General features: G+C 39.6%; 1 protein-coding gene across 11 annotated transcripts in view; it reads right to left on the bottom strand.

The window, feature by feature from the left end:
- VTI1A (vesicle transport through interaction with t-SNAREs 1A) overlaps nt 1-25,035 on the bottom strand; it is a 419,756-nt gene extending 394,721 nt beyond the window's left edge. For 10 of the 11 annotated variants that reach the window (XM_035269082.3, XM_009010288.4, XM_003734520.6 and 7 more), the window contains exons 1-3: nt 24,780-25,035; nt 12,851-12,909; nt 8,850-8,960 (exon numbers count right to left, since the gene is read on the bottom strand). In XM_035269082.3, coding sequence (XP_035124973.1) covers nt 8,850-8,960; nt 12,851-12,909; nt 24,780-24,873 — 264 coding nt within the window. In that variant the 5' untranslated portion in view covers nt 24,874-25,035. The remainder of the gene's footprint in view (nt 1-8,849; nt 8,961-12,850; nt 12,910-24,779) is intronic. The other variant, XM_078346501.1, reaches the window with a different exon arrangement.
- Between the last annotated feature and the right edge of the window lie 124 nt (nt 25,036-25,159).

The raw sequence follows: 25,159 nt of genomic DNA, 5'->3' as shown, positions 1-25,159 counted from the left end.
TTAATAGCAGGTATATTCATTAAGTGTACATAGTAAAGAAAATGTCCTTTTCTGAGGTGGTTCTATCTAGTCTTTCTCATTTCTTTTTAGAATGCACTTATGGTCCTGTAAGAAGGATTAGCCGATGCTATAATCATCACATATTACCACCTCTAAAACATGTTTTCATGGTTTCCCATAGTTTCCACAGAAATACAAGTACGATATCCCAGGAAGCTCTAAGTACAGAAAAGATAAAATGTAAACAGAAGCATACATTCTTGACCTTTCAACGAAAACAAAATTTAAATTCACCTTTCTCATTTGAACTTCTTTAATCTATCTCGAGTTAAAAAAAAAAAAAAAAGAATATGGGTACTGGCTTTACTCATAAACTCAGATACTCAAGTTGTCCATTCACCTATGAAAAGAGAGAGTACAGGTAGTATCAGTAAAAGCTTCAAGCTGTTCCACAACATCCTTTGAACCCTGACCTAAGGGACCAACTCTGATAGTCTGCAGGTAGTTGGATTTCTAGGACCATTCAGCCTCACTGCTGAGACTGTCAATAGAAGTGCCATTCTCTGATGTAGACAGCTCTGCACTAGGAGCTGGTCTAACAATCACATCACATAGCCTGCCAAACAGGAAAAGGACAGCATTCGGGCACCACTGACCTGGGATAGAAGTGAACTTGAGACTGGGGCTAAAAAGCTCTCTTTTTAACATTGATTAAGATCTACTCATCCACCCCAAATCCTTCTGTGTATGTCTTAAAGGAAGTTCAGCTTTGTTACAAGAAAAAAGAATTATGCAATATACAACTCAACCACAAGATGGTGCTAGCATCATAGCACAGTATCAGAGATGTGAAAAAGCATTCAACACACCACGTCCTCATAACCTTTGGAACCTTAAACTGGCACACCACTTACTTGTTTCTTTCTTTTTCTACTTATTGAGCCTTGGTCAAACATTTTATACAATTTTGGGGGGTGGTTTGTTTGTATTCATTTAGGGTTCTAAAATTTGCTTTGATTTTCTTAAGAAGCAACAGTAATCCTAAACTTGACAAAATCCTCCACTACATTTTTTTTTTTTTCCTATTGGCTGGTTCATTTTCCTGGAATATTCTGTCATGAGATGGCCCTAGCTAACCTCATACCAGTGTTGAAGGAAGAAATTACAAGAACAGTTTACAGGAATTCTGATTTTTTAAAGTTGTTTTCAAATACCTAACCAAACTTTAAATAAATGTTTGTGGAAACTCGAAAGCAGGCAGGTTGTAAAAGATTTTGAAGAGAACATTAAAATGGGTGCTTAGTTACTCGATTCTGATTCTGGTTCCAGAAAGCAGTGTGACTTTAGAGAAAGTTATTTGGTCTCCTTGCTCCTCTATTTGTTCATCTAAAAAATAAGGTGATTAGATTTGACCTCTTCTGAATCTAACATTCCTAACTTCCTCTGAGGCTATACAAGAAGCCACAAGTGAACGATATTAGGCTATAAGAAGCATATATATATATATATATATCTCAAGAAGAATGAAATTAGGTAAGTGAACACAATCACCAGGAATGGTAACAGTATAAATGGAAACGTAAGTATGACCGCTAACTTGCCGTAATACCCTCACTCACACAACGCTGACTGCAAATTACCGCATGAATTCTAAAATCCTTTAAACAGGTATTTAGTCAGTTACAAATTATATTCTATGATCAGCCACTGTAACGAAGAAAACCAAAGTATGCCACCCCAAAATATACTTCTTTGGCATATTTTGAGATAGCTGTTCAGAGGGGCTACAAACACAGGAGTGGCTCTGAAAAGCTGGAGATCTGCATTTTCGAGGGAATCTGTTTTAGAGAAGTAAACAGCGAATGCAAAACAGGCTTTCTCTGAGCGCCCCCACTCCAACTCCTACTGGCTTTACCCGCATGTTGGAAAGATGAACTCACAGGAAAAGGAGGTTTAAAAGTCTGACGCTTTTTCTTTTCTTTTTTGAGCTGAGTCTCACTCTGTTGCCCAGGCTGGAGTGCAGTGGCGCGATCTCAGCTCATTGCAAACTCCGCCTTCCGGGTTAATGAGATTCTCCTGCCCCAGCCTCTTGAGTAGCTAAGATTACAACAAGCGTGCGCCACCATGCCCGGCTAATTTTTGTAATTTTAGTAGAGATGGGGTTTCACCACGCTGGCCAGGCTATGTGAATTCCTGATCTCAAGTGATCCGCCCGCCTTGGCCTCCCAAAATGCTGGGATTACAGTGATGACCCACTGTGCCTGGCACTTTTAAAGGTAACAGAGAAAGCTTTACCACAGACTCCCATCCATTCTTCCAGAGGGCTGCTGCCTGCGATGCTCCATCGGCAGAGCCAAGACAACTTTTGCTTGCCTGCCTTCCTCCCCTCTAGCTCTGATAACCTGTCCGCATGCTCCAAACCTCTAGCTTTTCTGCACAATATAAAAGCTTCAGTTATCTGGCCCTACTTTGAGTCTCCTACTTTGTGTGTGGCCCCTTGTACTTATGCACACAATACATTTTGTTTGGTTTTTCCCGTTCATCTGTCTAGTGTCATTTCATTTTAGCATACTTAGACTCAACACTCAGAGGAGAGTTGCAATTTCCCTATAGTAAACAGTAGACTATTATTTTTCCTTCTGTGATATATAAAATTATCTGTTAAGGAATTAAAAAACAAAGCAAAACAACACTGAACTTTCATTCCCAGTCATGGTGGGGTAATTGGTGTATGACTCCTCCTGTTCTAAACAAATGTGAATGTGGACAAAATGCACGAATCAATTGTTTTCTAAAGTTGGACAACAAGCAGTATAGGAGTATTATTCCTTAAAGAAGAAAAACATGTGAAATGAGCCCCACATGGCTCATGTCCCTGGAGGCAACTTCCTGATTGCAGCACATGAAGGTGGGACCCAAATGGAGTGCAGCAGGTCACTGATCTTAGAAGCCAGGCCAGACACTGGGGTTAGGGCTGCTGGGATGCATCCTCAAACTTTAGCAGCGTAATGGTGAGTAGCCACATAGAGAAGGAGCTCCAGAAACCGAGAAAGTGGTCCCCTTAAGTCTTTGGCTGAAAACGAATTTGCATATGCAGAGGACAAGACCCCATGAGGTCTCACAGAGAACAAGTACTGGGGAGTAATGGATTGACCAGATATTTTAGAGGTGGGAGATGGAATTCCAAAAAAACATCAGAGACAGTGCTTACTAAACATTCCAGTCATTCAAAAGGAACCCAAGAAAGGCCACACCGCAAAAGCAGGGCTACTCTAAACCTGTCCTAACAAAGTCTAACAATAAACTCTGAAAGGACCAATCGGATTTGCTGGTAAACTATCTAACTGCTTGAATAAAGCTTCACATTTTCTAGTGCATGTATTGTCAACAGGAGGAGAATCAAGTTCACAGAGGCAAAAATTAGTTCTTGGGAGGATGATGAATCTTAAGATATTACAAAGACGTGTGGCCCTCCAAGGGGCCATAGTACATGAGATGTACAGATACAGAATATCTGTGGCTATTAAAATTTCATACAGGAAGGAGTAGAATGATTAGGGAAAAAAAAAATGTCTAAAAAGTATCCTGTCCAGGCACTGTGGCTCACACCTGTAACCCCAGCACTTTGGGAGGCTGAGGTGGGCAGATCACGAGGTCAAGAGATCGAGACCATCCTGGCCAACATGGTGAAACCCCACCTCCACTAAAAATACAAAAATTAACCAAGTGTGATGGTGTGCGCCTGTAATCCCAGCTACTCAGGAGGCTGAGGCAGGAGAATCTCTTGAATCTGGGAGGCGGAGGTTGCAGTGAGCTGAGATTGTGCCACTGTATTCCAGCCTGGGCAACAGAGCAAGACTCTGTCTCAAAAAAAAAAAGATCCTTAAAGAAGTGATGACAATAAGCACTGCTCTAAAAAATAATAATAAATTCTAGGCTTTATAACAACATAGTATACATAACACCAAGTATACTATAATAAAATTACTAGACATGTGAAGAAGCAATGGAACAGGACAGAATACCTAGAAATTGACCCAGATTTTATTCAGCAGACAATGAGGATTCAGTGGGATTTTGTGTAATGGCATAACCTATCTATACAGATCAGTGTGTTCAAAAGATAATTATGGAGTGGTATAGAGGGTTTTGAATGACAGAAGAACAGAATTAGGAAAGAGTACTACAATTATCCAGATTGAGACACTGTGAAGGCTTCTAGTAGTAGAGATATTTAGGTGGTAGATCTGCTAATTCTCAGTGACCCAGTGGCGGTACAAGGTTGAAAAATTAATGATAACTCTGAAGTAACCAGTACTTGTTGAATCTGCATGTGTTTAAAAGACTCTGGGATAAACAGGAAGAAATATAAACCTAGAGCTATCAAGAGGTCTCAGCTACAAATACCAGTTAGGATAGATGCAGCCATGGAAGCTGCGGGAAAGATGATCAGACACTGAGGAGGCCAGTGGAAGAATCCAGGCATCCAAAGGGTAGGCAGAGGAGAATGAGGGGCTAGCGAAAGAAAGCGAGTGGACAAAGGAGTCAAACAATACAGTACTGAGTTGTCCTCTGCCTCTCCCCATGCACATACATGCTCCCCCAAAGTCCTGCTATTTACAAGGGCAACAGGAGAACAGCTTCAATGGCAATACGCATAGAGCTGAAGAACCATTTCTGCTATTCTTTCTCAAAATTCAATATTTCTAGGTATGATATGTCAGCATAAGAAAGTTACCAAATATCTTTAAATAGATATTCTCCACTTTAAAAAGGGATTAAATATATAAAAGAAACAATAATTAAAACAAGGGAGTTACGCCGACATTTTCTACACTCTATTCAAATACATCCTGTGAGATGGTGTGGTAAAATGAAGAAAGCTGTAAAACAGAGTCAAAGGACCGTTCACTTTCAAAGTCCTCTGGTGGCTTTCCATCAACTGAGAACAGAAGCCAAGGTCTTTGCCACAGCCTACAATGCCCTCATAGACCGTTCCTCTGCATCCTCTGCAACCACACCCACCTCTCTTCCGCTCTCACTTAAACCTCAGAGAACGCCTGGGCAAAAATGGCCACAATCACCCCGCTGGCCACTCTCTATTCACTTACTCGCTTTATTTTTCTTCAGTTTATTTTTTTTTATAGAATGTATGTCTACCTGAAATTATCATATGTATGTATTTGTTTATTGCCTTCCCGACTAGATTTTTCTCCTGCTATAATTTAAGATACATGACAACAAGAACTTTATCCTGTTCACCCCTGCTGCATTCTAGCACCTAGAATGCAGGTGCTAGAATGTCACCATGGTGTCATTCTAGAATGCAGGTGTCACTATGGTGTGACAGTGCCTGACACACCATAGAACTCAAGAAACACTTGCTGCATGAAATCTATAATTAATCTAAGCCTCTTTGTTCTATCATGTGTAAATGAGGATAGTAATCCATATCTGCTGTCTATTCTTCACACAATGAAATGAAATCGCGTATGGCAAAGTACTTTACAAACTGCAAATCACTATTCAATAGCAGCAGTGGCGGTGAAAGATGTTTCCTAACATGGTAGAAGAAAGCTGTGGTAGCAGATACACATAAATACATGAATTTTTAATGATAGCCTAAATCGAGCTTGTCTGACCCATGGCCAGCAGGCCGCAGGCAGCCCAGGATGGCTATGAATGCGGCCCGACACAAATTCATAAACTTTCTTAAGACATTATGAGGGTTTTTGTGAATTTTTTTTTTTCTTTAGCTCATCAGCTGTCATCAGTGCTGGGATATTTTATGTGTGGCCCAAGAAAATCCTTCTTCCAGTGTGGCCCAAGGAAGCTAAAACATTGGACATCCCTGGCCTAGAGAATACATATTTAGTTCATAGTTGTTGCTTCCATTTTTCTCTATAACAGAAAATATAGCCCAGAAAGGAACACTTATCCAAGCATACAATTTCCAAATACCTAAAGGACTTTACCCAGTATTGTACTCTTTGGGAAACAAAAAAAGACTAAAGATTGCCACAGAAGTCATTTAACTTCTGAAAAAAATTTTAAGAATAAAAGATTAAAACTAACCTAAATATTATGAAGTGAATTATATCTCTCCTAAATCTCTGTGTTGAAGTCCTGATTCCCATAATGAGAAGGTAACTGACTCTGGAGATAGGGTCTCTAAAGAGGTGATTACATTAAAATGAGGTCGTTCTCGTGGGCCGTAATTCAATATGCCTGATGTCTTACACGATGAGGAAACTGGGCCATGGAAAAGTGTAGCAGGAAGACGTGGGGAGAAGCCAACTAAAGATCAAGGAGAGAGGCCTCAAAAGGAGCCACACCTGCCAACACCTTCAACTCCAACTTCCAGTCTCCAGGACCGTGAGAAAACAAACGTCTTGTCATTTAAGCCACCCAGTCTGTGGTACTTTGTTGTCGCAGCCCTTGTGAATTCATACCCTTTGTTTTGTTTTTTTTTAAGGCGGAGTTTCACTCTTGTTACCCAGGCTGGAGTGTGATGGCACAATCTCAGCTCACCGCAACCTCCGCCTCCTGGGTTCACGCAATTCTCCTGCCTCAGCCTCCTGAGTAGCTGGGATTACAGGCATGCGCCACCATGCCCAGCTAATTTTTTTGTATTTTTAGTAGACACGGGGTTTCACCATGTTGACCAGGATGGTCTCGATCTCTTGACCTCATGATCCACGCACCTCGGCCTCCCAAAGTGCTGGGATTACAGGCTTGAGCCACTGCGCCCGGCCCCGATACCCTTTGTTTTTCTAGAACCCGTAAGAAAAATCTTCAGAAAAGAGTTCCATTAAAAATGAGGTAAGCAAGCTAAAACAATCCTTATCAATATTTTATTTTGCTTTCATCATTTATACGGAAACTTTAACTTTAGTTCGAATTTTCTCAGTATAAATTTGAGTTGTCAAGTTCTTAAATTAACCCAATTTTCTCACTATATTTCATATTTCTTGCTTAGCAAAACTAGCCTTTCACAAAGCAGTTGGAGAAAATTTTACAGAGCACAGACCTAGGCATATACATTTATTTTATCAATTTGGGCCCATCATGAGTTTTTTTGTTTTGTTTTCTTTAATTAACAGGAGCATGGTCTAAAAGGCATCAGAGTAATTGATATGATCCACCTCAACTTCTCATGATAATATAGCCATTCAAATACAAAACAAGCATGCATAACTGCAAATCATACTATTTCCAGACTCTAGGAGGGATATCTACCAAGTCCATTGATGTTGGTCTTGTAGTGGAAAAGTATACGGTTGTCTAGTAGGTATACCCACCAAAAGCAAAACACCTAAGGCAAGAATGAGGTGGAAAGATCCTTACGCATTCTTGACATTCCTTGTGAATTTGGGCCCCAGATTCAAAAATACAGCCGATTTATCAGTCAACACATGACTTGTTGCTCATAGGTAAGGCTCAGATCTTTCCTCACCTGTATCTTTTTTTTTTTAACGTGAGTTATATGAAATTTAATTAATTTGCTGAAAACCTAATTTCCTCTGCCAGCCTATGAGAACAGTTAGTTGTTATTGTGTTAACTTCTTTGTCCTTTCATCATTAGCAGTGTTTTAAAAATATTTTTATCTGTATCTTTTTATTTTTAATTCTGGTAGAATCACATAACATAAAGTTTACCATCTTAACCGTTTTTAATTGTATGGCTCAGTGGTGTTAAATATATTCACATTGGTGAGCAACCAATCTCCAGAACTTTTTCAAGTTTCAGTCTTGCAAAACTAAAACTCTTTGCCCATGAAACAACTCTCCATTTCTCCCTCTCCCCAAGTCCCTGGTAACTACTGTTCTACTTTTTGTTTCTATGAATTTGACTACTCTAGATACCTCATATCAGTGGAATTATGTAGTATTTGTCTTTGTGAGTGATTTATTTCACATAGCATAATGTCCTCAAGGTTCATCCAAGTTGTAGCATATGTTAGAATTTCCTTCCTTTTTTAAGGCTGAGTAATATTTCACTGTATGGATACATCATATTTTGTTTATCCATTTATTTAACAACAGATGCTTAGGTTGCTTCCACCTTTCTGCTACTGTGAAAATGCTACTATGAATATGGATGTGCAAATCTCTCTCTCAGACGCTGCTTTTAATTTTTTTTTTATATATATGCAGGAGTGGAATTACTCAGCTGTATCTTTTCTATTCCTATTAATTTTTAATTACTAATAACATCAACATTATGCCTTTACATTTATATTCTTCAATTTGCTATAAAGCAGATAAAGTTAAATGCCAGATATATAGAAAGAGACAGCTAAATATTCTTATGGGCAATTAATATAAAAAATCACATATAAATTGTGCATTGAAAGTAGTTTCTTTTATCTTTTCGGGGGAAGGATATAATATATCCTTTAAAAAATCTAATTAAGTCTGTAGAATTTATCCCAGGAAAAAAAAGACATAGAAACATGCATCCAAAAATACAGATTTGCTTTCGGGAGATTATGAGCCCCTGAGGTCCGGGAGTGCAATTGTAAAGGCTGCATCTTAGAGGCTGCAAACCCTGAAAGGCCAGAAACTGAGTTTCAAAATGTTAATAAATGCTAGGTACCAGTAAATGCCATTCGGACTCAAAGGGCCGCATGATTTGGATCTATTTGTGAGTCATTAATCCAACATACCTTAAATTCCACCATTAGCTAACTCTATAGCCATTTTTTAGCTCCCTACGTCATAAAGAATGATAGCTGTTGCTTGTCTTCTACATGAGCCCGAAAGACTGTACATTTAATGCTGACTGAGAAATGAGGAGGAAACAATTTTAAAAAAGTAAATATGGCAAAGGGTCGAATCTGACTCACAAAATCGGTTTCGAGTTTCCCCATTTCTTGTTTGTAGCTTCTCATTCTGTTGTTGTACATCCCTCGACTTTGGGGCGGTATCTCTCGTACTTCCAAATCCATCTGTTCAAGCTAGAAGTCGGAGAGAAACATTCTTATTCTTATTCTTATTTGAGCAAATGTTTAGAGCTGAAAGGATCTAATTCTAATTCCTCATTCTGTAGTTGAGGAACCAGGGTCAGGGTGCTGAATGTACCAACTGAAGAACCAGGCTCGGCGTGCTGAATGATCAAATAATATTGAAACTACTTTTACCCTTAATTTTTGTTTAGTTCAACAATTCTGAGTACTTGCCAAGTGACACACATTGTGCCTGAGTACTTGCTTTGCCAATAATTTCTTTTAAAACTTATACATTTGGCCATGCACACTGGCTCAGGCCTGTAATCCCAGTACTTTGGGAGGCCAAGACAGGTGGATCACTTGAGGTCAGGAGTTTGACACCAGCCTGGCCAACATGGTAAAATTCTGTCTCTACTAAAAATAGCAAATTAGCCAGGCCTGGGGATGGGCACCCGTAATCCCAGCTACTCAGGAGGCTGAGGCAGGAGAATAGTTTGAACCTGGAAGACAGAGGTTACAGTGAGCTGAGACTGCACCACTGCACTCAATCCAGCCTGGGTGTCAGAGCTAGACTCCATCTCAAAAAATAATAATAAAATAAAATAAAAGACACACATTAATCCAAACATTCTTAATAATTTGATTTCAATATACTTGGAATAGCCTATCATTCAATCCAACCTGGTTTTGTCTTCTGACCATTAACCTCCACCACTATGGGAAGAAAAAGTAAGCTAGTATTTCCCATGGTTAATCCATGAAACACCAGCCAAGCCTGATTTGGTGACATTTACTCTGGCAGGTGTTTTCTAATTAGGAAAATCATGTACAAACCAACATGTGATCTTTACCTTCAGCCTAACTCTCAATACTTCATAACCACATTGATACGGCACTAAATGGATGCAGTAATATGCTATTACATATAGCTCAATGAAATCACAGCAGGGCACTGTTTGTTTTTTTTTAACAAGCTGCTGTCATATAACACTCAGGATACAACACAGAAGAGTTTAATTGGCAGCAATGCAGAAATACTATAGTGGTTTGGACACAGGCTTTGAAGCCAGACTCTCATGTTCACATCATAGGCTCTACTACTTATTAGTCATGGAATCTTGAACAGGTTTCTTAATGTCTCTGTGCCTTATTTTTCCCACTTATAAAATAGTATATTTTTCATAGGGCAGCTGTGAAAATTAAATGAGGCAATTCCCATAATGTACTTAGAACAGTGTTTCTTACTTGATAATTGCCAGGTTAAAATTAACTCTAGTAATGATGATTGCAAGTGATAAGGAAGATACAGAAAGCACTATACGAGACAGCAGAAGTGGCTTACTTGTAGTTGCCATTAAAAAACAAAAACCAGGCCAGGCACGGTGGCTCATGTCTGTAATCCCAGCACTTTGGGAGGTTGAGGTGGGTGGATTACCCAAGGTCAGGAGTTCGAGACCAGCCTGATCAATAAGGTGAAACCCCATCTCTACTAAAAATACAAAAATTAGCCAGGTATGGTGGCAGGCACCTGTAGTCCCAGCTACTCGGGAGGCTGAGACAGGAGAATTGCTTGAACCTGGAAGGCAGAGGTTGCAGTGAGCCAGAATCATGCACTGCACTCCAGCCTAGGTGATGGAGCGAGCCTCTGTCTCTAAATAAATAAATAAAATAAAAACTAGTCACGACAGCAAATTGGCCCAGGCCGTGTCTGTTAAAATCACCTGGAAAAATGTTGCCATGGAGTTTACCTTTTAAAGGTTTCTCATAAGTTCCTTCTAGAACACTATAAGCTTTTCATTAATAAAACTTCTATTCAGTGTTAGCAACTAGTAACTATAGTAGCATACAGATAAACCAGACAATCACATTTCAGTTAATAGGCTTCAATTTATTATAAAGTAAAATTTTTAATAAGCCTTGATTTAAACAATGATAGTTTAAATCATTATGACAACATACATGTGAAGCACCAACAAATAAAATCATTAGTTAGCAAGACAATTATTTAAAGCAACTCTCTGAAATCATCTATTAGTTTTAACAAGCTAAAGAGGACCATCCAGAAAAGTAACTGCAAATATACATGCAAGTCAAAATCTGAGACTTAAGTATATTTTTGTTGAAGATATTTTACATGGATACTTAAAACTAAATTAAAAGTAGGTAAGAAAGAAAAAGGAAACACAATAAGCACTTAGAATGAAACCAAGAATGAGGCTCGTATGCATTTGTTCCATGTTGTCACAACATTTATGTGGCATCATTACAAAATGTGTAGTGTCCAAGAGACTAATGGAAACCAGATGTTCAGCAGAAACACAATTAATCCCAATAGTCAAATAAAAAACGTTTTTTTCCCAAGGTCCTGATCAAAAGGTGAGTATGGGCTGGGCACAGTGGCTCAAGCCTGTAATCCCAGAACTTTGGGAGGTCAAGGTGGGTGGATCACCTGAGGTCAGGGGTTCAAGCTAGCCTGACTAATATGGTGAAACCCTGTCTCTACTAAAAATACAAAATTAGCTGGGTGTGGTAGTGCATGCCTGTAATCCCAGCACTTTGGGAGGTGGGCAGGTCACCTGAGGCCAGGAGTTGAAGACCAGCCTGGCCAACATGACAAAACCCCATCTCTACAAACAAACAAAATTAGCCGGGTGTGGTATTTGCTCGCCTGTAATCCCAGCTACTCGGAGCACTGAGGCATGAGAATTGCTTGAGCCCAGGAGGTGGAGGTTGCAGTGAGCCGAGACTGCACCACTGTACTCCAGCCTGGGTGACAGAGTGAGGCTCTATATCAAAAATAAAATAAAACAGAAAAGCAACACACTCATCCAGGGCCACAATGCGTAGTAACAAGTTGAGACAATGCATACTCATGCTTGTAGTAGTTGGCTTTTAAAGGCACAAATTAAGATACATACTTTTAGTCCTTTTTTGCTCCATGTTTTACTAATTCACTCATATAAAAAAGTAGTGGATGAACCAGAGCTCTGGGTTCAGCATAACTAGGAACAAATCTTTATCACTGAAGAGGGTTTGGGACCTCCAACAAGTTACTTAATCTTTTAAGTCTCTGTGTCCCCATCCATAAAATGGGAGTAGTAGCAGTGTTGAGAATCACTTTGCCAAGATTCTCTCATGCTCCTACATGTCTTGCCTGGTATGCCAAGAATACAAGGTCCTGAGCACTCTGTCTGAGCCATTTTTTAGTATTTGCAAGGAGCTCAGAGAGAGGAAATAATGTGTCACCTGGGACAAACAACAGCCTTGCTTATAGGTTGCTATAAAGTGGCACATTTCCTAGGCTCTCGCCTATAAGGCATTCAATGCTGTTGTAGGCATATATCTAGGTCTGCCTACATCACCACTGTGGGAACTGAAACTCAGGAACTGATGCAACCAGCCGGAAACACTGGCATCTGCTTTTGTTGTGGGCCATAAAAATCTTTTGTCTCTGAACTAGGAGTCTCATGTCTTCTATAGTCATCTATGAAACTTGGGAGCTTGAAAATAGGAGAAACTATGAGACTATTGTTTTTGACAAATAATATTGTCTCACATGGTTTTGGAGAAAATCAAATATTATAAAATACGCAATACTTCTAATCCAGTGTCTGGTACGCAGTATGCCTTTATCCAGCATTAGCTATTTACAGCTGTTATTTATGAAACATATTATGAAGGAATAAAAATGAGAAATATTTAATGAATCACCTTTATTAAGAAGAATAAAATCCCAAGAAGCTATTATAATCTCTTCAATTTAAACATGGACAAATTCTGAATAAAATGCTACTAAGCAAGGCTTCACATTTCCACAATGTATAAAACAGGTTAGAGGAAGGCATTAGCGTAAACGGCTCTGGTTGTGTGTTAAAATACATTACTAAGTCTGGACATACCAGTTCTTTCGCTTCTTCAAGCTGTTTCTCCACATTTGCAACCATTTGTTTCTTTTCATCTGAAACAAACAATAATACCAAGAAATTGCTAAAGATATAAATAAATTTAATATTTAAAAACTTCAATTGTTATATGCCTTTTTCCTTTCTGGCGAATCAGATTAGAGAACATAAGGCAAAAGAACATATCAGTCTTGGTGGGTTTGAAACCACTTTAAGCCATTGTTTCCAGGCTATCTAGAAATACATCATCCAATAGAGTACCTAATTATTAAGAGATACACACTACCACACATTTTTTTTTTTGAGGTAGAGTCTTGCTCTGTCTCTCAGACTGGAATGCAAGTGGCACAATCTCAGCTTACTGCAACCTCCACCTCCCAGGTTTAAGTCATTCTCCTGCCTCAGCCTCCTGAGTAGCTGAAGTTACAGGTGTGCACCACCATGCCCAGCTAATTTTTGTATTTTTAGTAGAGACGGGGTTTCACCATGTTGATTAAGATGGAACTCCTGACCTGGTGATCCGCCTATCTCAGCCTCCCAAAGTGGTGGGATTACAGGCATTGGCCACTGTGCCCAGCCGAGATACCACACATTTTTAAGAGAGCCTAAAAATCATGTTGCCCTTTAGGAGAGATTAGGTCAACAGGAGCAGATTTGTGGTGGCCTGAGGAATCTGTGAAGTCATAACTTTAATAAATTGGGAACAATTTGTTAATACAATTTATAAGTCACATACAAAAACACTTCCTAAAACTGGGCAAGAATAACCCTTTAAAAAATTGTACTTTCAGTAGCATGGAGAATCAGGTGTAATGGAATAAGTATTTGAAGTTGGGACTACTGACTCCAAACTGAAAGCTATTGTCTTACTCAATGGTTATGGGATCCTGAGGAAGAAAGTTTTATCTTTTATTCTGAGACTCAGTCTGTACTCTCTCAAATGGAAATAAAAAATATCTACTCAATTACTTTTAGCTCCAATAAGCTTGATGCAAGTGAAATTACTTTTATATTGTAAAGCGCTAAGTCTCTGTAGGATGGTTTATTTTTCTAATACAATCAAGTTATAACCCACTGTAATTCCCTTCTCTAGGAGAGACATGTTCTGGTAGATAATTTCACAAAGCTTTCACATACCCTCATTCCAACCAGTCAGTCTATGTGTTCACATACCCTAGTTAAGTTTTGTGCAAACCAAATGTATTGAACATCTCTAGTTTTTGTCTGCCTAGTATTCTTCTCTTTTCAGGCAACAGCCCCTACTCTTCAAGGGCCTCCTTCCTCACCAAGCAGGGCAATGGAGAATGCTATCTCCCTAAAGACTCTGCTTCTTCAGTCACAATGACTCGGCAAATGATGGGCATCTAATCCTAGCTGGACTAACCTTAGTAACTCAATCCTCTGGCTATACCCCTCTGGGGATAGGGGGTGGGATAGGTATATGACCCAAGGATAACAAAGTTCTAGAGCAAGGGGCAAGTCTTTTCCTCTCTCCTAGTAATGAGAAAATGAGTCTAGAAGCTGCTGGCATCCATTGGTCTAGCTCAAAGAAGAAAGCAAGTATGCAATGGCTGAAAATAAATCCTGCACCAAAAAAGAAGCACAACTGAGAGACAGAGAGAGGTATATAGTTAGTTCCTGGCTTGAAATAACTGAAATGGCTTGAGTTTACAAAAGCTTGACTGTATCATAGTTTGGTTTCTTGAGCCGATAACTTTCTTGTTCTTTATTTCAAACTGGGTTTATGTCACCTGGGAGCCTAATGAGACTGACTAACAAACTAGACCAGAAAAGTCATGAAGCTTGAAATGGGCACAACACCTACTAGCTGACCAACCTTCAGAAGTACAGCCAAGCCTAAGGGGGAAGTCTTTAGTAGAAATTGTTATTTCACTAAAACAATGATCAGATTATTAGTAGATTCTGCTAATCCTAACCCTTTGCCTTTGTTATCCCCAAACTAGGGAGGGAGGCAGTTGCCACATAAGGTGTTTTATATGTACTCAAAATATTTCTCCCTAAGAAGAATACACATTTGGGATTAGAATTCAACTTGATTTTCCCTCCTTGAAAAGTTAATCTACATATGGCCAAGTTAAATATTTAATATATGATCCCAAATTTATTTGCTTCTGGGACATTTCAATCCTTTCAGTATCTTCACACAGTTACAGTTAGAATAGCACTATATTTTTGTGATAGAGAAAAATACAGAGTAAAACAGGCCCATCTTGGATCAGAAGTGAGATTGTATATTTACATATCAGAAGGAACAGCTTGTTCTCTTTAAGGTATTCAGTTGATAGGAAAGCCCATGCCACAGACCTCCAGGACTAATAAGCATCAGTTCTTCTCATTAGCAAAACAAAACAAAGAAAGAAGCCTCCCTTGACCTGTATTCCCCTTTGCTAATATCCCTCTCCTTTCATCACCAGCTAGTTTTCCTGAAAGCAAGGGTAGACTCTGTTTCCCCACCTCATCTCCCCATCCTCCCCATGTAAACTAATTCCTGCCCCCACCATTCCACTGAAATTACTCTCACTAGATTAATAGCCCTTCCTTTCCCCAAACTAATAGACATTCTTAGGTCCTGTTTTTATTTAATCTTGTGGCTTCTTACACTTTCCTCCTCCCATCCTGTAACTTTCTCCTCTACCGGCTCCCACGGTGCCCTGCTCTGGTAATTCTCCTGAATGTTCACTCCTATCTCACGGTCCTCTGCTAGGCATTGTATTTGTCAGGCTATCTTTTAACTGCTGATGTTCCCTGGAGTTCAGTCCATGTCTTTCTTCTTTTATAACTATCGTCTATGTCCCTGGGCAATTTCATCTATTTTTAAATGACCATATCATGTATTTATGATCCTAAATCTTTATCTCTAATGCTGATATATTTCCAGGACTTCAAACCTGTAATCCCAATGCTTATACCTATCTCCACCAGGCCCATCTGGCAAATCTCTATTCAAAGCTCTCTTCAGAAATCATCACCTCTTTGAAGCCTTTCCTAGCCCAATGTAAGAGTTAATCACTCTCTTGTACATAAAATATCTATAACTCTTATGTAATCCTATTCATTTATTCCTCACACGAACAACCTTTCAGTTGAGGGGCTCTGGGAAGACAAGAAGCATGTCTTAATCATCTTTACAGTCCTACATTATAATGAATATAGGCATATATAATGAGTTTCCAAAAACTTGGCAAGGTAAGTTAAATAAATAATGCAAGACAGTGCAAGAATTTATAAAAGAAGCTACGTTACTAACCGCCTTGTTTCCCTGCTCCTTCTCCCACTTAATCTTTCTAAAATTTGGCTTTGATGGATCCGTTGAGCTTAGCAGTTAAGGTCCCCCACATTCCAGAGCCAAGCATCCTTTTCCAACTACAAGCTTCCTAGTATGCAGCCTACAGACAGACTATTCATTGCCACCCAAACAAATCTTGTTTTTTCTTCTCTAAGTCCGTTAATCTACCATTTAGGGGTCTCTGGCTGAATGCAACAGAAGTGATTCTAGCTAAACTAAGCCAAAAAAGAGAATTTGTTAGAATAATGTGGGGTGGTTCATAGAGTCAGTGGACAAAAATGAGCCACCCAGTTTGGGAAAGACAGTATCAGGAGTAGCTCAGGGTACCAAGGGAATAGGACCTTACTGACAGTCTCTGCTAAAGAAGAGTCTTGAGCAGCTCTAACTCTTCTCTTTCCTTGGTTCACTCTGATCAAATTCCTGGCAAAAATTCTATGAATGTCCTTGCTTGCATAGTATGTTCACCTCTTGACATACAGAGGGCACGGCAGCCTATCAGTTCAACCAAGACTGGAATAAGGGGGTTTAACTGGTTCCCCAATAGAAAGTTGAGTAGATAGAATGAAAGCTGTTGGGCGCAACAGATGCCCACTGAATTCATTTATTGCAACCTCTGATAATATAGTCTTTCCCTGTTTCTGTCTGTCCAAACCCCACCTACCCTTCTAGGTGAGCTCCTGAGACATAACCTCATCTCCTTTGAATTCCTAGAGTTCTTTGCTCAGCTCTAGGGGTTCCAATGGTTATTAAAACTTAGGTTCTTCACTTTCCTCTTTTTTCTTTTTTTTGAGATGGAGTCTCACTCTTTTGCTCAGGCTGGAGTGCAGTGTTGTGCAATCTCAGCTCACTGCAACCTCCACCTCGCAGATCCAAGTGTTTCTCCTGCCTCAGTCTCCCAAGTACCTGGGACTATAGGCGTGCACCACCACGCATGGCTAATTTTTGTATTTTTAGTAGAGACGGGGTTTCACCATGTTGGTCAGCCTCATCTTGAACTCCTGACCTCAAGTAATCCACCTGCCTCGGCTTGATAGTGCTGGGATTACAGGCTTGAGCCACTGAGCCCAGTCTGCAGTTTCCTCTTAAGGCTCACCTTTAGCTCCTTGAAGACAGGGACCATTCTTGACAAATCTTGTCCCATTTCTGTATTTAGCACAGAGAGCTGTACATAGTAGGGGTCACTAAGTGCTCACAGAATGAATGAATCAGTCTTAGCATGTGACAACATACTTATTACAGAGAAACTGAGGGGGGTGGGAAACTCATTTTAGGGAGGACTGGGGCAAATCTTCCCATGTGAAATGACAAATTTCCCTTTACAAAAAAAAACTGTTAAACTGGGTAGAGATCTAATACAATTAGATCTTTTTTTCATAAAATCCATTTCGTGATGTTGCTGTCAGAAATAATGATGGAACAGAGACATCCTTTGATTGGTCCTTATAGTGTTCCTCATATTTTTAAGAAGACAAAATCTTAAAAGTGATGATTTAGGGGTAAAGTATGAGGAAGGAAGGAAGAAGAGAAGGAGGGAAGGAACGAAGGAAGGAGAGAAGAAAGGTGGGAGGGAGAAAAAGAAGGGAGTAAAAGAGGGAGGAAAGGAGGGAGGGAGAGAGGAGACTGAACTAGATGACCTTGGAAATACCTACCAACACTAAGTTTTGGTAACCTGGCAGCATTTACATGTAATTCCCCAAAGAGATTCATTCTGCCTGCCCCAAATGACATCCTCTTTCAAATAACATGTTCCTAGGATTCAAACATTTGTACCTAACAGCTATCATTACTGTACATGGTACTCTGTGTTTAACATTATTATAGTCAATCCTTAAACAACTTTTTAGAGGCACTATTACTATTCCATTCTCAAGCCATTAAATAAGATCAAAGATATTAAATTATTTCTTGAAAGTTCAACAACTAACAAATGGCAGAGTTGGAACTCTAATGGGGTCTGTTGTTCTGAACTGAGCTCTTAACCTCTATATGTATTATCTAAAATGTACTATTTAATATATAAACAAAGTCTCCCACTGGCTTTTTTTGGGGGGGGGGGCTATAAACTTGGTAAGTGCTGATATACATACATGTAACATAGTATGATCTTTTCTTTCCTACTCAATATATTTTTTAATTATTTTTTTTTTCTTTTAGAGACACGATCTCACTGCACAGGCTGGAGTGCAGTGGCATGATCATAGCTCACTGTAACCTCAAACTCCTGGGCTCAAGGGGTCTTCCCACCTCAGCCTCCTGAGTAGCTGGGATGACAGGTACATGCCACTATGCCTAGCTAGATTTTACATTTAATTTTATTTTGTAGAGATGAGGTTTCACTATGTTGCCCAGGCTGACCTTGAGCTCCTGGGCTTAAGTGATCCTCCTGCCTTGGCCTCTCATTTCCTACTCAATATTAACAGAAGTGATTAGTGCTGATATACACACAACCCTTTGCAAAGTTATTACAGAAGTGCTTAATCAGCCCAGAATCTCATTAAAGTACAGTGAAAGTGTCAAGACTCACTTGAATTCAGTTACTGGTACCTGTCTTTGTGCAATGTAGATATGTTAAAATAAAACTAGCCTCAGAAATTATGTATGTACTGAGAAATGTGGAGTCAAACCACTAAGAGAGGAACAGAGAATTCGGAAATGGGTATATTACCGATGATACACTGTGTAACATGCCATAGAATGGTCAGTGTTGAAATAAAGCAATTCTAGAATGATCCATCTGATAATGGATTAGAGTTGGAGATACTAATATGAATTGTGTTTAACGTACTATAAATACAAATGATTATATATGCAAATGCTTATAGATATGTTTATATACATGGCTTAGTATATACATGTGAATTTCCTTGCTCTGTCAGCTGAGAGGTTCCAGAAGCAACAACAGCCTAGGAGTAATGCACATGTGTCCAGATCTTGGTTTGTAATGCCCTTCTTTAATTAAAGGAAACAGGATTCCTCCGAGATAAGGCCGATTCTAGCACTGAAACAGGAAAGAGTGAAGATGATCCTGGAGTATCTCATACTATCAAAAAGCAAGAAAATGCAAAAAAAAAAAAAAGAAAGCATAATGATAAGGGTATGTCAAAAGGACACAGAAGCCAAATTAAAAAAGGTTCCCAATGGTCAAAGCTAAAACAATTTGAGCAACATGAAAATAAAGTAGTATTGGAATATAACACAAAGGACAAAATCAATATCTAAGAGTCCATACTGATGTAAATGACTGAATAAGTAAATAAATGAATTAATCTCTCATAGAAAGGAATTACAAATAATTTTTTTTTTTTTTTTGAGACGGAGTTTCGCTCTTGTTACCCAGGCTGGAGTGCAATGGCACAATCTCGGCTCACCGCAACCTCCGCCTCCTGGGTTCAGGCAATTCTCCTGCCTCAGCCTCCTGAGTAGCTGGGATTACAGGCACGCGCCACCATGCCCAGCTAATTTTTTGTATTTTTAGTAGACACGGGGTTTCACCATGTTGACCAGGATGGTCTCCATCTCTTGACCTCATGATCCACCCGCCTCGGCCTCCCAAAGTGCTGGGATTACAGGCTTGAGCCACCGTGTAGTTACTTGCCTTCAAGGAGGTAGAGCATAACTCCCCACTCCCTAAGTATAGGCTATGCATAGGTGATTTTATTCCAATCAGTATAGAAAAGGGAGGGAAAGAGTAACTTTACAGTAGAGAAACCTGGCAAACACTACCTCAGCCAGGTGATTAAGGTTAACATCAGTAATGATAAGTCATGTTGACAGTATGTACTCTTGATATATGATGAAAATGATGCTTTCCCTCTGTGGTCTTCCTCCCAAAAACTCATAACTTCAATCTAATCATGAGGAAAACACTGAGTAAATCCCAGTTAAGTGAACCTTCTATAAAATATCTGACCAGTACTCCTCTAAACCGTAAAGTCATCCAGAAACAAGGACAGCTTGAGAAACTGTCACAGCCAAGAGGAGCCTAAAAAGCCATGAGCGCTAAACATTTCATGGTATCCCAGACTGGATCCTGGAATAGTCAAAGGATATTAGGTAAAAAGCAACAAGCAAAACAAAACAACATCTGAATAAAATATGACCTTTAGTTAGTAATAATGGAACAATACGGGTTCACTAGCTATAACAAATGTACCATATTAACATGATGTTCATCACAGAGAAAACTGAGCATGGGGCATATGGGATTCTCTGCACTATCTTTGTGATTTTTCTGTAAATTTCAGACTGTTCTAAAATAAAAAGTTTATTTTAAAAAAAGCCAACAGGTTGACTAAATTGAACAAAAATATATAGACACTACACAAACAGATCTATGGATACACACACACACAGACGAATTGTTTACATGTATTTATATTATTCAAAGATGCATACAACTCCATAAATGCTTAATTTTTTTTATGAGACGTACTGAGCCATCAGTAACTGCTAAAGACTATCTTCCCTGTACACTCAATTGAAAAAGTTGGACCTTGCCCAGCAGCTCATGAAATTGATTTTGAGGTAGCCTGAATCCTAACAAGGAACAAACTGACTATTGTAGCAGTGAGTTCCTGAATTAGGACTAGAGCCACTCCTTCAAGCATAACTCTCTAGAGCAACAGAAATACAAGTCACACAAGCAATTTTAAATTTTCTTGTAGCAGTATTTTTTTCAAGTTAAAAGAAACAAGTGAAATTAGTTTTTATACTGTTTTTAGTTTTAATATTTAACCATGTACCTAAAAAATTAACATTTCACAATGAAGCAACAGCCACATTTCAAATGCTCAATAGCTACATGTAGATATTACAGCTCTAGAGCCAAATATATTTTAAGCAAACCACAGTATTCATGAACAAAAGCCAACTTTTCTGAATTATTTCACTGTAACCACCTTGAAAGGCAAGACAGAATCACAGAAGTGTGTGTATGCCTTCAACCACATGTGGCTAAGTCTAGATGATCTAGACAATCCGCCAGGGCTTGGCATAACTAATCCACTAGACTCAGGCATTGCCTTACAGAAAGGACACCTGCCTTGTCCCACAACACTTTCACTTCTCTCCTCCAATTCCTCCCCTTAGGATCCTCAGTCCAAAGCCCAGTTCCAATTTCATACCCAAAAAGCCCTAATCACTTACCTCCTTTCAAATGTGTTCATCAAGAGAAATCTACCTAATTCTGGTCTAGGCACAGAAAGGAAACAAGAGTTGAAGTGTAAGATTTCAGAGTTCAGTTAATATGAGAAAGTCTGAAGAGCAGGCTCCCAGCTAATCTTACCAGCTGTTGTCTTCAGCAGCAGCAATTTCATTAATGGTTACTACATCACACGTTTTCTCCATGTAAGAACTGTACTAGTGTGTTACATGTTTTATTTCATTGATCTTTACATTATAAGGTTGAAATTATTACTCTCTCTCACTCCCATTCTACAGATGGAGGAGACAGGCCTAGAGAGGCCAAGCAATTGTCCATGACTGCACATCTAGTATGTAGCAGAATTAGGGTTCTAAACAGATCTGATGTCATGTCTGAGTCTGAATCATTTTGCTGTACTTTCTTGGTACAATTCTGAGGTCAGCCATAAAGTGATTCACAAGAGATCATTATCTCTCTGTGAATGGTAAAGAAGGCAACTAATTGCAAAAAGACTTCTTTGTTTAAGATCCTTCAGTAAGCCTACTTCATGTAATGGAATCTTTGCACCAGAGAAAAACAGTCCCCACTTAAGAATTCACCCACGTCACTAGAGGAAAAGGAACATCACCATAAAGTACCAGCTGTATAGTTTCTGCTCATCCATTTTCCTGACTTTCCCACAGAACGGTAATAATTTAAAAACAACTTTCAAATATAGTTCCATAACGGTACCAACTAAGAAAGAACTCGACCATCTCAGTTCAATTACTAAAATTAGTTAAGATTCAAACACTTTAAGAGCAAAGTCTCTTTATTGTTTAAAAAATATCACAGAGTAATCAAATTTCTTTCTTAAAATTTTTAAGTGTTCACTCTTCTGTTCTCTTTGGAAGCAATACTTTTAATACATTGTAACATGCACAGCACAGATAGTTCATTTCAACAGATCTACCTACTCCAATTTAAATAAGTTACTATATTGGAGAATGAACTGCTTGGACTGGAAAGTTTGCTCCAATTTTTATCCTTCTTAACTCAAGGAAATTATACTTCACCTCGTCTGGGTCACTTTTAGCTGAATAGCACACTTGTGAATGATGCCCAGGGAGATAGATAATAATTACTAGTCATCATACTGTTTTTGCCATAGTTATATATATATATAAGTTATATATATAACAAGTCATTATTAAGAGGGCAACCAATGCATTTTTAAGAATTATGATTAGGCCAGGTGCAGTGGCTCACACCTGTAATCCCAGCACTTTGTGAGGCTGAGGTGGGTGGATTGCTTGAGCCCAGAAGTTTGAGACCAGCCACAGTGTAACATGGTAAAACTCCATCCCTACAAAAATAAATCATACAGGCACAGGGGCTTGTGCCTGTAGTCTCAGCTACTTAGGAGGCTGAGGTGGGAGTAGCCTTGAGCCAGGAGACGGAGGTTGCAATGAGCTGAGATTGCACCATTACACTCCAGCCTGTGTGACAGAGGGAGACCCTGTCTCAAAAAGAAAAAAAAAATTATGATTATTCAGTAATACAAGTCAGCAAGCATTTTTCCAGTGCCAGTAATGCAGTCTTCTCTCAATTGCAATGTGGCTCCTTTGTTTGGATCTTACATAATACTATAGCTAAGGAGAGGCACAGTTTTACTTTTAAGGAACTGAATTGAAAAAGTTTTCTTTTATAAGTTAAGAATTGTTACATTAAAATATAAAGGCAAGAAAAACATGGTAACAAGATCTGTTTTCTTGGAAATAGTTTTTACAACTTTGCATCCAAGGATGATTTTGATACTTTGTAAAACAGCTTCCCAATACAAAAGCTAATAACCCAAAGAAATGTTTCTACTGCTAAAACAATTACAATGAAAAATTAGTAAAAGTCTAACTGAAACCACAAGTCCTGATATTCTGAGGCTCTGGGACTCAATTCAAAGGAAGTAGTCTCCAACAATAACAAAAACCAAGATGATCTCCCGCAGTGGAGAAAAGCAGAACTGAAGCGGCGAGGTGATGTATCATGAAGAGATGAGGCCATCAGCCACTTTCGACACAAAAATCTGAGGCAGCAGTGCTTGGTGGTATATACTACCTTGGTTCTCTCCTCTTGTTCCCTTACTTGGACTCATAAACCTCTTTAAGACATCATCCATCTCCTCCAGAACTAACTGGGGACTTCAGGAGATGAGTGGGGTGTAAGTTCAGAGATCCTGGCTTCAAGCAAATATCCCTATTAACAGAAAATAGGTGAGGGGAAGAAAAACAAAGAAATAAGGGAAGAAAATTACTTATAAACACATAAGTTTTGGGGGACGTAGGGAAAGGGAAGAGGAATGACAACTTAGGTGTGGGATAAATTATTGTTAGTACCACGACAAGTGAGCAAGTGAAGTGCCCACCCATCCACAGATCGATGAGCATCCCCTTTTCTACGCTTTATATCCCGGAGCTAGCATAGGGACAAACCTAGCAGCCAGATGAAGGTTCAATTTCCCTAACAAATCGTATAATTTAACTACTCAAATCTGTAGAGAAAGATAATTCCGGAAACATTTTACAAACCAAAGTTACAAAAGATCATGTTTACATTCACCTGCTCATTCACTTATTTTTCTGAGCCCCTAATAAGTAAATGCCAAGGAAATCACAGACGCAGCTCCCACCTTCACATAGTTGACAGTCTAGCATGGAAAATAAGAGGTGCTAAAACACAAAAACAAGAACACGTCCAGATGGGAGATGTGAAATTTTTGAAGTGCGAAAAATTATCTTGTACCAAGTTTTACATAAAACTGGGTTATACACTAAATCCCCGAGAAGGATGAGAAACAAGAAATGAGGTGGGAGGTATGAAAAATACTAATGCTAATGCAGCAACTAGCAACACCATAAGGGTCTTTAAATATGTTGTGTAAATTTAATCTACATGATAACGCCATGAGAGAATTACAATTTTCCCCCATTTTCTAAGAAGGAAAGTTGAAAGAAGTTAATAAGTCTGCTTAAGAGGCACAACTTTTAAGTGACAGAGCGGGGGATTTGCATCCAGGCACCCTGATTCTTACCTCTATTTTGCCGCATATAATTATAACAATATTATTACTAACACAACAACGCCGCTGTCGACTGTAGATCCATAAGCTACGTACTTTCATTCATTTTCTTTGAATACTCACATCTCTATAATTTACAAACGGAAAAATTAAGACTCTTAAGACATTAAGAAACGTTCCCAGGTTATACAAGTTACAAGGGAGTGGAGTCGGGATTCGAACTGCGATTCCGAAGGCTCTTCTCACAACATCCCACCCCCGAACTTGGACTCTTCATTTACGCACAACCAAGCCAAGCGCTATTCCCCCGGGGAACAGCCGGCACCTCCCACTCCAGCCTCCGCCTCACAGAAACACTTGCTCGGGCAGTGTTCCACTGCCCGCACCCTCCCCGCTCTCCCCAGCCGAGCCGGGCTCTCACCAGGCGGGAGTCGTGGGACTCTCGCAATCTTGCCGGTGATCTCTGCAGTGAGCACCGCGAAGTCCTGCTCGTAACCTTCGAAGTCGGACGACATAGCGGCTCCGGAACGAGTGGCCCAGGCCAAGGCCTAGGTCAGGGCAGGAACCTCAAGGGGCAGCGCGGTGGGGGGCCGCGGCTTAGGAACCCCGCGAGGTGCCCCCGAGAGCAGAACGGAGAACCGGGGACAGCTCCCAACCCAGCCGCTTCCTGGTTGTTCGTCGCAGTCTCGGTCCTCCGGAAATTAGGTTGCGTGCGCGCTTTATTTTCCGCTCAGTCTTTAAGAGAAGGAAGTTTGCTAAGGAAAAGCGCCCCAATTAGTGGCCCTCAAAAAAGTCTGTGGA

Source organism: Callithrix jacchus, chromosome 12 (assembly GCF_049354715.1).
Source record: "Callithrix jacchus isolate 240 chromosome 12, calJac240_pri, whole genome shotgun sequence".
NCBI lineage: Eukaryota > Metazoa > Chordata > Mammalia > Primates > Cebidae > Callithrix > Callithrix jacchus.
This window is presented reverse-complemented; position numbering and strand designations above follow the sequence as displayed.